Source organism: Egretta garzetta, unplaced genomic scaffold, assembly GCF_000687185.1.
Source record: "Egretta garzetta isolate BGI_Z169 unplaced genomic scaffold, ASM68718v1 scaffold596, whole genome shotgun sequence".
In the NCBI taxonomy this organism is placed as follows: domain Eukaryota; kingdom Metazoa; phylum Chordata; class Aves; order Pelecaniformes; family Ardeidae; genus Egretta; species Egretta garzetta.
The window spans coordinates 1034063-1049760 of record NW_009260129.1 but is presented as its reverse complement, the minus strand read 5'-3'; the positions used below and the strand labels follow the sequence as shown (position 1 = coordinate 1049760).

General features: G+C 33.5%; 1 protein-coding gene across 1 annotated transcript in view; it reads left to right on the top strand.

The window, feature by feature from the left end:
- RFX3 (regulatory factor X3) overlaps positions 1-15698 on the top strand; it is a 59026-nt gene that overhangs the window by 30623 nt on the left and 12705 nt on the right. Inside the window, exons 4-6 of the mRNA XM_009641501.2 lie at positions 2733-2807; positions 7604-7785; positions 8342-8461. Of these exons, the coding sequence (XP_009639796.1) occupies positions 2733-2807; positions 7604-7785; positions 8342-8461 (377 nt within the window). The remainder of the gene's footprint in view (positions 1-2732; positions 2808-7603; positions 7786-8341; positions 8462-15698) is intronic.

Sequence of the window (15698 nt, the reverse complement as noted above, 5' to 3'; positions counted from 1 at the left end):
ACCACCCCCCCGGGGCCCCCTCCGGGAGGCCCTCCCCCCAGCCACTCCTCTCCCAACTTAGAATCATAGAATCATAGAATGTTTAGGGTTGGAAGGGACCACTAGTGGTCATCTAGTCCAACCCCCCTGCAGTGAGCAGGGACACTGCTAACTAGATCAGATTGATCAGACCCCCATCCAACCTGGCCTTGAATGTACACTTACTGTGCTCAGCATTACTCCATCCCAGGTGCGGAATCTGGCATTTGGACTTCTTAAATTTGATGCCATTGGTGATTGCCCAATGCTCCAATCTATCCCGATCCCTCTGCAAGGCCCCTTGTCCCTCAGGAGAGTCAACAGCACCTCCCAGTGTGGTATCATCAGCAAATTTACTAATGGTGCATTCAACTCTTGCATCCAGATCATTGATAAAAATATTGAACAGAACTGGCCCTAGAATTGAGCCCTGAGGAACACCAATAGAGTAAAACAAGAAGTAGCCAGAAATGTTCAGAAAGGGCAAGATGATTTAGTGTCTAGAAAATGTGTCTTCAAATGAAATACATTTTATGCTCAAAAACAGTTAAGAACTGGTTATGTGGCCTATATAGGAAGGTTTCTGTCATTAAAGAGATATGTATCTGTCAGATAAAGCTGAAAGTTCATGTTATCAAAATCTAGACTAGAAATAATGAACAAAATAATTAGTAGTGAGAACAATTTCTCTTGGGAAGCTTGCCCTAGTAGAATGTGATGAAGACTCATTTTAAATATAGATCATATATCCTTCTGAGCTTGATGAAGTAATTAACATGTTTTAGTGGTGACCAACACTGCTTGGCTTATGCTATGCAGTAAAAGTGAACACAGATTCATTGTCTTCAATGGCCATACTGGTGAAATCTACTTCTAAAAGAAACTCCAGCAACAAAAATCGCCCAAATGACAAAAAAGAAAGAGGTTATTTATTTGACTCATTGCATAGCACCAGAAGGCATTGAAGCAATATATGGCAGCAAGGAATGAGTGTCATCTGTAATGCAACTTTTCTTTTTAAGTGCAATTACTACTGTTTTTTAACAGATTGGTTCCCTGAACAAACAAGGCCACAAATTACAGCAACAGAACGAGAGTAGTACAGCAGTGGGAATGAATGGTGTAACCTCAGTGCTATAGTAATGCTGTGGACTAAGCATTGTGGAAAAAGTAACCTAAGATTCAGAATTAGGATTTAAATGTGTATACGGTCTTCATTGTTTGATTGTAGCATTATGTTTAGAGGGGAAATTCTACGGCTGTGGTATATAGTGAGTTGACCATACTATCATGATGTTTCAAGCCTGTTGTTTTTATCAAGCGGCATGCTTTTAAAATTTGATCTTTCCTGTGTGATTGGAATCAGACTATTAAAAAAAGGTATTATTGCCATGTAAGCTTATGTTTTCTTACATAGTTAATTGCACATTTTTAATAATGTAGTTTTTATAATAAGGCTTGTATAGCTAATATTAAACATTTTTAAGAGAGAAACAAGAAGTGATTCCTCACAGTTACTACAATAAAATACTTGTCAGTTGCCGTGTAAAAAAAGGAGAAGCTAATTTTATATGTACAGTAAATTCAAATACCAACTGTAGTATCTTTCAGTTTCTGTTACACAGAGAGTGAATTCAGCCAATGTTGACAAATCATGCCACTAAAATTATGGATAGTACCATGATATTTGAAGTAGGATAAGGAAGGCTCATTAAAAAATGTCTACATGGAGAATGATAAGTGTTTTTAGAAGTATAAGTGGTGGTTTCCATTGCTTTCATTTTGGCTATTTAATGTAGCTAATTAATTGCATGACTGTTCTTACTGCGCATCCCATTGTCTCTGTCATTTTCATTATTGTTTTTGCTCTTCTGTGTCCTCAGTTAAATTACAGTTATGTTCTATTTTTTTTTCTTTAATGCTGTTGTTATCCAAGTGATCAAAATGTCCATTGATGTTAAAAAACGATGGGAATGGATGTGAGAGTATTTGTACATTTGCATTTGAAGAACTGTATATTAGCAGTGCTCTGTTTTCTTTTCCTTTTAAAAGGCAAAATTATTGTGAACAAATCTGCTTTTCCAAAGGCTGGATCCTGCAATCTGTGTAACTCCTGACTTGCCATTTACTTTGACAGCTGGGGATATTCAAAGGGGGCTGGCAGCAGTAAGGGTGATGTCCTGTCCCAGTGAAGCTAATGATGGAAAACCTATTGAATTATTTGGGTTTGGGATTTGATTCTGTGATTCCAGAGAGCTGAAATTTTGTTTCTAATTAAATTCTTATTGCAAGCTGTGCATGTCTCTGATACAGTTGGAGGGAAAACATATGGAGGCCTTTATTAAAGTTCTGTTTAGGGATTTGTTTATTTTTTTTATTTTATTAATGATATTTTTGTTCAATCAGGGTTATTTTTGTTTCACTGCGGCTCACCGGTAAATCTATTCATTTAATTTCCTGAGCAGGCTGGAAGGTAAAATGGACTTTGAGGCTGTGATCCTGCAGTGTATGTGCAAGCAAAATGTCTTCTGACCTCACTGGGGAGGTTTGTGTTCACTGGGACTCTGTAATGAGGCCTATTAGTAGAACATATGCTCTAGCCAGGAATAAAGCAGGCATTTCTATTGATCTGTAAGCAATCTGTCAAAACTTCTCTGATCAGGCTTTTTTACTATCTCATCTTGAGTCCTTTTTTTAATGACATCTATTATCAGATTGAAATGGCGATTGAGACACTGCAAAAGTCTGATGGTCTGTCCACTCACAGAAGCTCTCTTCTCAACAGCCATGTAAGTTGTCTCTTCTTCACATACACTCTCTCTTGCTTGTTCTGCATGCTTAGCCTGCCTCTAAATGTTTGTTTTATTTTATTACTACTTTTTGGTCTTCTCACCTTAGTTGCTTGTAATCTTCTACTACATCTCCCATGGCTTTATTTTGTCAGATGAAATGTCTTTATAGTATTTTGAAGAGTGTTGCCTGTTTCCTATGCTCTACACCTGTGCTAAGGCAAGTTAACACATTTGACTGTTTTGCAGATTATAGTGTAAATGTCAAGATAAAGTTCAAATAATTCTAAATTAGCTGGCCTTTGACATTTTAAATAAAGTTGTCTACAAAGCAAAATCTGTATACCCTGTATTAATTTCAGGGGATGTGAAGAGGAAGAGAAGAAACAAAAAGCATGCCTAATTAATATCTTGAGATTATTTGTAGGTGTTTCTTAATTTATTTTGGATAGAGAGTTTATGATGAAATTATTTCCTTAAGAATCCTAAAGACGCTTATGATGACCTGAAAAAAAAAAAATGAAAGCATTAACTTAATTTGAAGTACACAAAAATGTCTTACTTAGCTGCCTCTTGCTTTGTTCTTACTCTAGTTATCTTACAGGTCAGAACTTTAGATATACAAAGCTAAAAGATACTTAGGTAAAAACATGATCTCCAAATATAAATTCATTATATGTAACTTAAAAATAAAGGAAAAGGCCCAACGTTAATTTAAAACTTTTTATATAAATAATAATAGTGCTTTTAAGTTGCTAGTCTTTCTTGAAATGTTTTTTTTCTCTCTGTTTGTATTTGTGATTTTGTATTTTCTATTTTTGCCATGTTGATTATTTTATATTCATCTTACCTCTTTTTTCCTTCTCAGCTTTACTAATTATATAAATTCAAATTCCTTTATTATTTTACAGAAGAAATTTAAATTTAGTTTGTGGTCTTAATGTAAGAATATCATAGAAGCTGTCCCTCAGAAATCAAACTAAAAATGTTTGGTTTAGCAGGTTTGGGCTTTGGATTTTTTCTGGATGGGTCTCATTATGTCAAAGTCAAAACTAGAATTTTAAACAAACTTTTTTTTTCTTTAGAAAATGCCAAAATTAAAAGAGGAAAGTCATATTACAAAAATTTATACAAAATGTTACACAGAAGAACTTTTAGATTCCACCTTGGATGTTTACAAAATAATTGTTTTGAAGACAAGTTTGTGTTTAATCCTTTTAGGAAGTCCAGAATCTTGGTATAAAACTAAGAAGAATTACAAGATAAGATGCTGTACCCCAGTAAACTGTGTTCCATTCATTCCTGATGCTATGCACTGTTCACAATGTGTTCCTAATAATGAGATTCACATCCAACTGTTAAGTCTTACAATGATATTTCTTTCTTGGCTGTGAAGTCTTATTCAAAGTTATTCTGACCTTGGATGTTTACAAAATAATTGTTTTGAAGACAAGTTTGTGTTTAATCCTTTTAGGAAGTCCAGAATCTTGGTATAAAACTAAGAAGAATTACAAGATAAGATGCTGTACCCCAGTAAACTGTGTTCCATTCATTCCTGATGCTATGCACTGTTCACAATGTGTTCCTAATAATGAGATTCACATCCAACTGTTAAGTCTTACAATGATATTTCTTTCTTGGCTGTGAAGTCTTATTCAAAGTTATTCTGATAGGTATAAATCTTTGTGGGAAAAAAAAAAAAATCCCTTTACATATTTTTGTGCTATTCAGTCTTTTCTAGCCCTTGTCCTTTTGGAAAAATTTAACTTTCTAGATCAAACTTACTGGATGTTTTGCCTATTTTTAAAGCAATGCTTATTGTCTTTAAACTCAAGTAAGGACAGTATGGAGAAATAGGTATAGGTTTAGTCTTTGTCTCTTTAAACTGTTCTTGATGTGGACTTCTAATAGTTTGATTTGGCATTTATTAAAATAATTGGGTTTAACAGGTTTTAAAATAGAATTCTAAATTCTGTGTTAAATTAACTTTCACTTTGCAGATGACATATTAATTTGTGGGAAAATACCAGTTTGGGGATTGGGATTTTCACCCTATGATAATCTCTATGAGGTTTGCTAGGATTTTTTTTTTTTTTTGCCTAAATTCATGTGTGGTCATTTTAAGGAGTTTGTAATTTCTCCTCTGTTTTCTTTCCTGATTTATTTCTGCATGAGATTGACTTATTTAATTAATTGATGGTTGAATGTTTCATAAAAATTGCAGCTTAACTTGAGTCACAGTCATTTTAACAGGTCTGACAAGTATTTCATACCTTTACCCATCTTACCTGTACAGTATGGTCAGAACTATGAGTTAAAAAGCCAGGATTCAAACCTGAACAGCTCAGTTTTAGAATTATGTTTCACTTCGGTAGGAAAAAAAAGAAAATTAATAGTTCTATAATGTTTGAGGATAATTTTCCTTTTAAAATCATATTAGCTGCACTTTTTCTTCCAGGCTATAATCTAGGAAGTAATGGTTTCAAGCCTTTCCTACTAAATAACTCCACCCAGGAGCAAAAATTCTTATATTGAACTTGTCTTTTGATTTGGGTTTTTTTGGTGTTGAATAATGCAAGTTATGGTTGAAATAACATCTGTTAGAAATTCATATGATTAATAAAGTGCACTTAAAGTGATTCATAACAGGCTAGAAGGCATCTGGGGGAAAATACCTTTAATGCTACATACAGAACTTAATTGGAAAATAATTTTTTTTCTGGTCAGGCTTTTGGGATTGACAGTTTTTCCAGAAATACTTCACATTCCATATCTGTTCTGATTAAATTATAGATTTAATAATGTATGACAAATGTTGTATACATGTATATAATACAAGTATAGATGTAATAATAGATTTTAAATATAGATAAAATGCAACAGTTTAAAGATATAATTACCTTTGCTTCTAAGACCAGGCAGGCTTATGTCAGGTCATTAGTGAAATAAGCTTAATACATTCAGATAAGAGTTAATGTTTACAATTATACTTTTTCTTTAGCTTTATTTCAAAATGACAGATGTTCAAGTTGGAAGCACTTGTGAAATGTTAAGACTTTTAAAATAATGATAACTGATTTAAAGATGATGAACTGTACTTTTTAATTTTGTCTATTTGAAATGGAAAATTACCTGCAAACTGAGGTAAAAATTCTATGTCTTGGAAGCATTTGCATATTACTTCTGTATGTTTTTCTAGAGCTTGTGTTTAAGAAACGTGGAGATGTTATGTGCCTGTTATAAATAAAAGGCAAATAAGGAAATGGTGTTTGAATGGTCTAGAGTAAATTTTCTTGTGATGTTTTTGCATTTGTGTTGGTGAATTTCTCACTGTGACCAAAATAGCTGTAAATTCAATGTATTTGATACCATCTGTACTTTAGTAGATAACCATTTTGTGATAAAGAAAAGGTCAGGACTAAAACATTTCATGGTTATTGCATACTAAAACATTCATGTTCTTTGCATGATAAGTTACACTGAACATTGATGGAACTGAATTTGTGCACTGCTCTAACAGAAAATAATTCTGCGAAGGAATAAATCATACATAGACCATGTATATCTTTTATTGCTGCTTAATAATTTGTGGTTTGGTTATGCTAGACCCTGATTTGCTGGACTAAATTGAAAATTATTACACATATGTGTGAATATATAGCTTATCAGAGTAAAAATTTGTAGCAGGTCTTGGAAGACACAACATCCTTACGTTGGATTTTCACTGGATAGTCAAATTAAATCCAGAGTTTTGGTAAGATCTCTGATCCTAGCAAGCTTAAATATTCATATAGTACTATTTTGATATAAATAATTATGAAATCAGAGAAATAAAACTAAAAAAGAAAAAGGAATTTGTGATTTATTCAAGCTGTATCTAAAGGAGAATGTCAGGGAACTGAAACCATGGAAAATATCAGCATATCAAAAAACTAAATGCATGCTCGACCTATATTGTTTTTTATCTATTTTGTCATTCTCCTATGATGTTAAATCTAGGGGTATTAAATTGTCCTTTTTACTTTTTTTGTATAATAGTGACAGCTAGAGGTGTTTCATGAGTGTGCACTGCTTGGAGAGTCTAATGGTGTTGCATAAAAAGAATTTTCTTGCATGTGTCTAAAATTACCTACCACAATTACATGAAAAGATTAGTATTCTTCCAAGAATCTCAGTCTGTTCCTCTTGGAAGTCAAATGTAAACAGGCTACAACTGAAAGGGATTGAACCCTTCATGCTTCATAGATGTACCAGTTACTTTCAACATTATCTAGTTGCTCTTTGACTTATATGCAATAGCTTTTTTCTTTTATGTATCTGAGAGTAAAAAATACCCTATTCAGTCAAGTGCCGTAATGTTTTTTAACATCAGGCAAAGAAAAACAGTACAGTATTCCAGGTTTACAAATGCATTAACTAACTGTTGTTAGTCCAAGGAGTTTGTTTTCTGCAATTTATGTGAATGATATTCATGATTACTTTATTTCTTTGCAGTACTAACAGTTTGTCTCCAAAGCATAGATACCTTTATCAAGTATTGGTGTGTGGTACTGAATCAAAAATGTATTAAGAAGTGGACACTTATCTGAGGTCACAAGTGCAATGAGTTCTGCTATTTCCTGGTAATTCTCCTAAAGCACCGTGGTATAGCTAGCATTTAAGGAATCTCTGAAGAAAGAAGTAATTGTTTAATAGACCTGAAGAGTGGTTTCAAACTTTCATAAGTTAATGTTGTATGCCTAAGATATTTTTAATAGAGTAATAATTTTTTTTTTTCTGTTTTGTATGTGATATAGCTTCAATGGCTTTTAGACAACTATGAAACTGCAGAAGGAGTGAGCCTTCCAAGAAGTACGCTTTACAACCATTACTTACGACATTGTCAGGAACACAAGTTGGATCCAGTCAATGCTGCCTCATTTGGAAAACTCATAAGGTCAATCTTCATGGGATTACGGACCAGAAGACTTGGAACTAGGTTTGTGTTAATGAAATCCTGAACTATAATAGAAAGTGCAAGTAGGAATTATGAGTAAGGAACTTGTCTGTTAGTCCAAAAATAAATAAAACCTGCATTTAAATATTACAGTGGTTTTCTGTCAGTTCTGTCTCGTAATGTTAAACAGTTTTATCCTTTTCCAGATGTTGTTATACTTCCTCTATTTTGGACTATTTATGTGTTTACATTCTGATAAATACACTGCAGATTTTTGTCAATGCAAATAAAATGTCGCTTGTTATTTGGAAATTACTGAGAAATGTGTTTCTCTTTAACTAGATGAGTTGTATTTCTTTGCATTTTATTTTTCTTACTCAAGCGGATTACAAGTTAAAATGCTGGATAATGTTTGTTTAAGAGAGTGAATTGATTTCCCAAAGGTGGTAAAATGACACCCATGTGAATTAGATATGACAGGAGATTCAGGCCTGATTTGTGGGTATTATTTTCCAGTCAATGTAAATTGTAAAGTAAACTAAATGTAGATGCATAAAACTGGTGTTACTGTTCTCTTAATTCTTGGTCTTTCATAAAGGGGGAACTCCAAATATCATTACTATGGGATTCGTGTCAAGCCAGACTCTCCTCTTAATCGACTACAAGAGGACATGCAATATATGGCTATGAGACAACAGCCCATGCAGCAGAAACAGAGGTAAAGTGTGAAATGGACATGAGTACTTATGAGTATTTCTAGTTCATAATTTCCTTACATGGAAAGGTTGAAATTCTAATGCAACTTTTATCTTCTCTGCTGTGAAAAATAGAAGTTTGCTAGATACCCAGTTGACATCACTGAAGTTATTTATCAATCAGCATGAAAGAATATTTACCTAGAAATGGTCATAAATTTGCAAAAAGTAATAATAATAGTGAGATATGATATGAACAGACCCTCCTTAACTATCTTTAGTTATCTTATCCCACAAGCTGAAGAGAAGAGCTTGAATTTGAAATTTTGCTGTTTGTTTTCATTACTATGTCATTTTACATATAAGCTGCTTATAAGAGACCTTATGATTAAGTTCAGTTTGGTGTTTATTTCCTCTGCCTGCAAAGAATTAATATGACCATAATGGTTTACCTTTAAGTTGATTTAAGTATTTTCCCTCAGCATCTGTTGTTCCTGAGGATCCTGGGAAAGCTCGTAAGTATTTGAAAGAAGTGGCACAGTGACCACAAAGGGCTATGCTGGTGGTGAAAGAATGTGTGAATATGCATATGAAAAACTGTCTTGAACAGAAAATTTTAGGAAAAAAAATAGAAATCAGTAAATTTCTTTGAAATTAATTTTTATTTGGCTGATGTCACTAGTCTCCCATATTACCCTAAAGTGAAATACCTAAAACATGCAATTTCATTAAACTCATAGATAGAACAGCAGCATATAAAGTAAAACATCTTTGGAGCTATTACCCCCCAAAATCCAATTGAACTAACAGTTTGGTATAGTGTACTAAGCATATTTTGTGGCCTTGGATGCAATTGGCATATAGAAAACACAACTTCAAACTTTAAGTTCATACACAAATATCTCTTTAATCTGAAATTATTTTACTTTCACTACCAGAAGTAGCTACAGCACTAAATACATATTCATGGTAAGATACATGGTTTTAACTATTTTATGCTGGGCATAATATGGAAGCATGAGATGTCTTCCAATACGATCATGTAGGAAATTCTTGTTACAAAAATCATCACAGGGTTATATGGTAGGAAAAGGTGATAGATATTTACAAAATCTCAAAGCAAGGTTATTTTAGCCACTCAAGCTCGTTCACTTACAGATTTCATTCCATCATGCTCAAAATCACATGTATGCAGCAAGACATATGCCACAATGGTCTAACTAGAATTGTTTCTATGGAATTGTTTCTGGAGAAATCATTATTAGCTCTCTTGTCTTCTTCTTGATTTGCAGTGACAAAATTATCTTGAACTTGCATTATGTAACTCTTAGGAGTGGATGCTACCTTTCTTTATTATTTGCTTTATTAGTTTGCTTAACACCACCATATGCCTTATGTAGTTCCCTTATTTTCCTTACTCAGGTATGTTTGGTGGCATTTTCTTAAAATTGTCTTTATGTCAGTTTGTTCCCTGGTTATATTTGTATGAAATCACATGTACGTCATTGTGTAGCAGTTAATGCGTACCTTTCCTTTAACCCGTTTGTTGGGTGTGCACACACATGCACAAGCACGTTCCCATTCATATTCAATTCATACCAATCTTAAGCTCTGCTGCAAGAATCTGTAAAGATATTGATGAAGGATGGGAGATACAACACACTGGATAATTATGATGAATAAGTAGCTTTTAGATTAAAAATATTGTGCTGTAGTAGAAAAGTTGGTTATACATTACCTTTAATTGAGGCTAGCAGTAAGGCGGAGGAGAATATGAAAAGGAGAGAAGTGGAAGCCTCTATCACCTATCTGCAGTACTGACTGCAGAAAAGACCACCATGTTGTTTTATCTTAATAACAATGGCTTTGTTATTAAATCCTTAAAAACAGCTCTCCCAATATACCTTCCTAGATGAAGCTTTATCTCTTTGCTCAGGAACTTGCATTACTTACCTTCTTGTCTTTTAAGACAGAAGACAGGCCCATCTCTTTACACGCATGAAATCTTGTGATGTCCAGCTGGGTACCCTAGAAATTGAAGCATTGTTCACATAGTGCTACTGCTGTATTATTCATACAAAGTAGTTCTGAAGATCTTTGTTTATCCCTTAGTTCACAGTACACAGATCTCAGTAATATTTTCTCTTTCCAAAATCGCAGCATGCTGAATAAATATAATGCAGAGATCAGGGAGCTAGCCAGACTTTGACAGTTGCACTGTGAAAAATACAGATTGTCTTTGCTCTGCATACCGTCAAACTTACTAGCAAGACTGAACAGGATATAGAAGTTTTCAGAATGGTGTTTATCCAACAAAATACAGGAAATTTTCAATGGAAACTCATGAGCCACTATTTCTTTAACTTACTTTTCATACTTATCTAAACCAGAAAACTGCAACATTTTCTAATAGAAACAGGAATTTTTAAAGCCAAGTGTGATGATTCTAGAACATTTTTGTCTCATTGGAATGTGCTGATTATAATAGTAGTTTTAAAGAAAGATTAAAAAGAAAGTTTTTATTAAACTACTTCACAATCTAGCCTGTTTACTTCATTACAGCCACTCTCAAGCATGCAGCAATCATGAGCTTTAGTCTGTTCTTCTCTCTTTGTAGCCTTACTTTTTAATTTTAGGGTAGTCTTTGGTCATACAATGTCAAGCTTTATTCCACATTCTTGAAATAAATATGTCTGTATATTTTGCCTGATTAATTTTAGTGGAAACGCTTGTGGTTTGTAGCTATTAGAAGCTAGGGTTTTGGGGGAAAAATGCTAAATATAAAAATTGCTTGACTTAAAACATTCAGTGCACAGTTTAAAAAGTGAACTTGTATTTCTGAAGTAAGATTTCTTCCACATTTACAGAACATGCTTAGTATCTAATTTCAATGTTTGATAATGTCTGTATGTATTTTTGTCATAGTTATCTTAGTGTATTGAAGAATTCTAGCAGGTTTTATTAAGAGACAACTAAAGGACTAAATATTTAATTTGCATGATTAGGGTAACTGCTTCAGGTTTATTAATATTTCTAATGTTTCTTTTTCCTTTAAATCAGTGGTAAACTGCAGTCAATGTACTACTTCTGCGTAGTTATATCAATTCTACCACCTCTGTCAGATGCATCTAATTGGGTAAACACTTCTAGTCCTTTTTGGCAAAGACTGTAGACTTAATGTATGCTACAGATAATTTTTCCTCATTCCTTTTCTTAATTTGAGGGTCATGCACCTTTTCTATTTGAAAAACTTGAATATCCCAAAGTGCTCTTGTATGTTCATATTCAGAGTTTGGTTTGGGCTTCAATTTGAGGGTATGAGATTTATCAGAAGTAAATTTCAGTTGGAAGGCAATGCTATTTGTTGCTTAGTCTTGGTTGTGATCAGCATGAGTTGTGGGAGTACTCTTTCATTGTTCCAGTAAGAAGGAAAAAATGAGTAAGTACAGATCACAGATGCTGACAGTCCTATCTTCCAGCTGAGACTGTGGTTTGGCGACAACAACCACATATCAAGAGACTTAAAGCACCTTTGAACTGAAGAATTGCACAGTTAATGACTAGTCTTGGCTGGAAGATAACAGCTAACACCCTGCCTTTCACCTGAACCTGCTGTATGGCTCAGACTTGCAAGCTTGCCGCTGTCATCCTGTGCCCAGATATTTTCCAGGGTAGGAAAAACCAGGATATTTAAATAGTTATATTATCCATCAGTTCTGGATCAATCACAGGCCTGACTGAAAGTGAATGGCCTTCAGACGAAGATTGTTAGGAAGAAATAAAGTAATATCTCACCCAAATATTATGCCAAATGTATTTGCACAGCTTTAAGTCTGGTGCTAAACACTTGCCACCTTAAAGTACAATCTTATTATGAAATCTCCTTCCCATAAGCATTCCTTGTCAGACCATTTAAGGGAAATTTATCAGAGATACAATTCCTAAAGTCAAATTCCATTTTTAGGCTGTGTTTATGTAGCTCTTCGTGAGTAGAAGCTTGTGGCTCAGAAACTGAATTATCTTTACAGCTTAGTCTAGGGAAATTGATACATGTATGCTTGTCTAAACAATGTGTATTTTAAATTCTACTTACAGAAGTAAACCTCCAGCTTTCCAACTTAATTTCAAATATATCTTTCAGTTATTGCACACAAAGTTTATACCTTTTTGCTTTCATTTGTGGGAGCTGAACATTCAGCTAATTCTTTTTAATAGATACTATAACTGTATTGTTATCTACTGTACATTGTAACTTTCTGTTAACAAATATATTATTGTTGTAACCAGAAATAATTAATCACTACTTTCTATGGATGTTGTTTAACCCTATATATTTATTTTATGTAAAAAATAATCTGTATTTTTCTACTGTTCTCAATCCTGTATTCTCATGTTTCCTGGTTATACTGTTTAGTCAAACATTACCTTTAAACCAAGCCACTGTGAGTCTAAAGCGTCAAGAATTTATAGGTCTTTTTAAAAAGGGCTTGAGCTTATGGACAACAGAGAAATATGCATTTTTATAGTGGTACCCTTTTTGAAGACAGCGAGCAAGGTATCATAGTCCAACACATACTGACATCTGTAAAACTGGGCTACGGGTTTATTAAGACAAAATATCCTAAAGTGATAATAAGACAACTTATTTGATAAACTACTAAACAACTTCCTAATGGAGTAGTTCAGAAAAAAATCACAGTCTTTCTCTTGAACAAGCACAGACATTTTGTGTATAGTATGGTTACGATGCTGAGGTGATTGTGGCTTAAAAAACAAGTTCTATATAGGCTTCTAGATTAGACTTACCTCAACAATGCTTATTGGACTGAGGAGAGATGTTTTAAAAGCACACACAAGAAATTTCCATTCCTTAAATTTCTTTTGTAGTTTTACCATATTTAATTTCAGTTAACCATGCTTTTATTGAAACACAGCATCCACATTATTTGTGAGGCTTTATGTTGTAGGCACAACAGTATACTTGGAAGTTTTTTATTTTCTTCAAACTCTAGAAAGCCACTAGTACAAACTTGATCTATACACCAAAACTTTCTGATAGCACCCAAATGCTTCTCAGGTATTTGTTTTTTACTTGCAGGTTTTGCATCTTCAATACTTTTTTAAAGCATTTCAGTTTCTTCAATTTTCCTATAGTCAACAGGTTTAGTAGTATGTGTCACCTGTCATGTTGCAAACTGAATTAACTTTTGCTTTGCCTAACTAAATGCTGATTTTTTTTCCCCTAGTAGCATCAATGGCAACATTTTATTTGCATACAGGAGTAAAATGCTTTAGCATACTTTACACATTGTTATGCATAAGGTTACCATTTTGTTACATAATTTGGTACATTAACTCACTTCTCACAGATTTCAGTGAAATCCTAGTGATAAATGACAATAATAGATTTAAAATAAAAATAAAATGGATGTGAATCCTTAGAGCTTAGTTCTGTTTCTTTCTAGAACCCCTACAGTTTGTTTTAGCAAGCCAGAAGGATAGAAACCTTAGTTTTTAAGAAAAAGAGAGAAAATTATAAATTGCATAACAGCATGAGTTGGATTTTTCAGAAAAATAATAAATTCTAAGACTTAGAATAAAATCCAAATAGTGGCAGCATGGCAACTGTCCAAGCAGTTAATAAAATCTGCTGAAAATTTAACTGAAAAAGCTGCTGGGTTTTGTCTGTCTTGTGACTTAATCAATCCATTTTGGCTCTATATAGTTTTGATAGTTTTTAGCTTGTTTCTTTTCCCTGCCAATCTCATGTGTGCATTTCAAACTAAGTAGGCTTTTTATTATACTTCGCCTTTCTGCTTTTTATTATTAAATTAATATGGATTGTTTGCTGCACGTGAGTTTTAGTCAGGAAGTTACTAATCTGTTCTTCAGTGAGAGAGTAAGTTTCTGTTAATGAAGCAGTGTCACAGATAGACTATGGGAGTCAATGGAGTTGTATTCTAGATTAACTGCAAAGTGAGACCAGCATGTCAGTGTTATTTCTGAATTACCTGATTCATGTTCTGATTTCAGTGGTTTAGGTTTTTTTTTTTATTTTCATAGCTTTGAACAAATTGAGAAAATGTCTGTTGTTAACTAAAGGCTTTGCAAACCTTTACTGTGTTTATGCTAACTTATATGGTGTCCTATCTGGGTCAAGAATCATTGGAAAGCTATAATATTCATATAAGGTCAATTCTTGTTTTCTGCTCCCAGTCTCCTAGCACCTTGTAATTTAAAAGAAAATAAAAAGGTGAAAGATGAAATAAGGTATAGGGAAATAGAATAAAAGTCTGGGTAATTTTAGAAAATGTAACTCTTACCAGTTAGGAAATTGTAGCTGTTTTTTCCATGCATCAAAAATGGCTCGAATTTAACTAAAGAGTTCTGGAGAGCTGTTTGATGCCTAAACTACAGAGCTCTACTTGTACATAAAAGACAGCAGATCTAAAATAGTTAACTACTACCGGCTTATGTTTCATCTGAAGCCCTGGAAAAAAGAATTTTTTTCTTTTTTTTTTTTGTTCTTTGGTTTCATTTTGCAAGTGATTTGCTAATGCTGTTAAAACTAGTTAACTCCTGTGATAGGTTACCTGTCACAGTTCCAGAATTAAGAGTTTTGCCAGGAATATTTTATATAAAGCACAGTGGAGTAAGTAGGTGGATAATCCAGATTCCTAGCACCAAGAGATTACGTTGGCTTTTGTACTTCAATTAAAAGTTTTTTTGCATAACTGAAGAACTCTTAGAGGAGTGTTATTCTTATGTATTCAAAACATTTTGAATCCTATTTCAGGAGCTGAAAGGTCAGTAAAATAATACTTTTTGCAGGAAGTAATGGAACTGTCTTCAAGGTTTAGAAATACAAATATTTCCAGAAGTTGATCTTCTGCCTGGTACTTGTAATTATAATGTATAATGAGAAAGAAGTTAAGAATTCTTCCCAGATGAACTGCCTGGATTGCAGGTAGATTTATCAAGTAATAACAAGCTCATCCAAAAGAGTTCAGTGCTACTGTGATACCGGAGATGAAATTTTATTCTTTATTAAAGTTGATTAGAGCCTCACTATTGTCTTCAATAGGCATAGGATCTTACACTGGGCCATTACAGAAAGCGAAACTTGATTTAAGTGTCCTAGAGATAGGATAGGTATAGGTTGTTGTCACTTTTCCCAGGCATTGAAATTCCTAAAGTTATAAAACTATTTGTTAATCAGGCCATGAGTTTTTCTGTTGAAAAGTGTACTGTCTGTCTGTC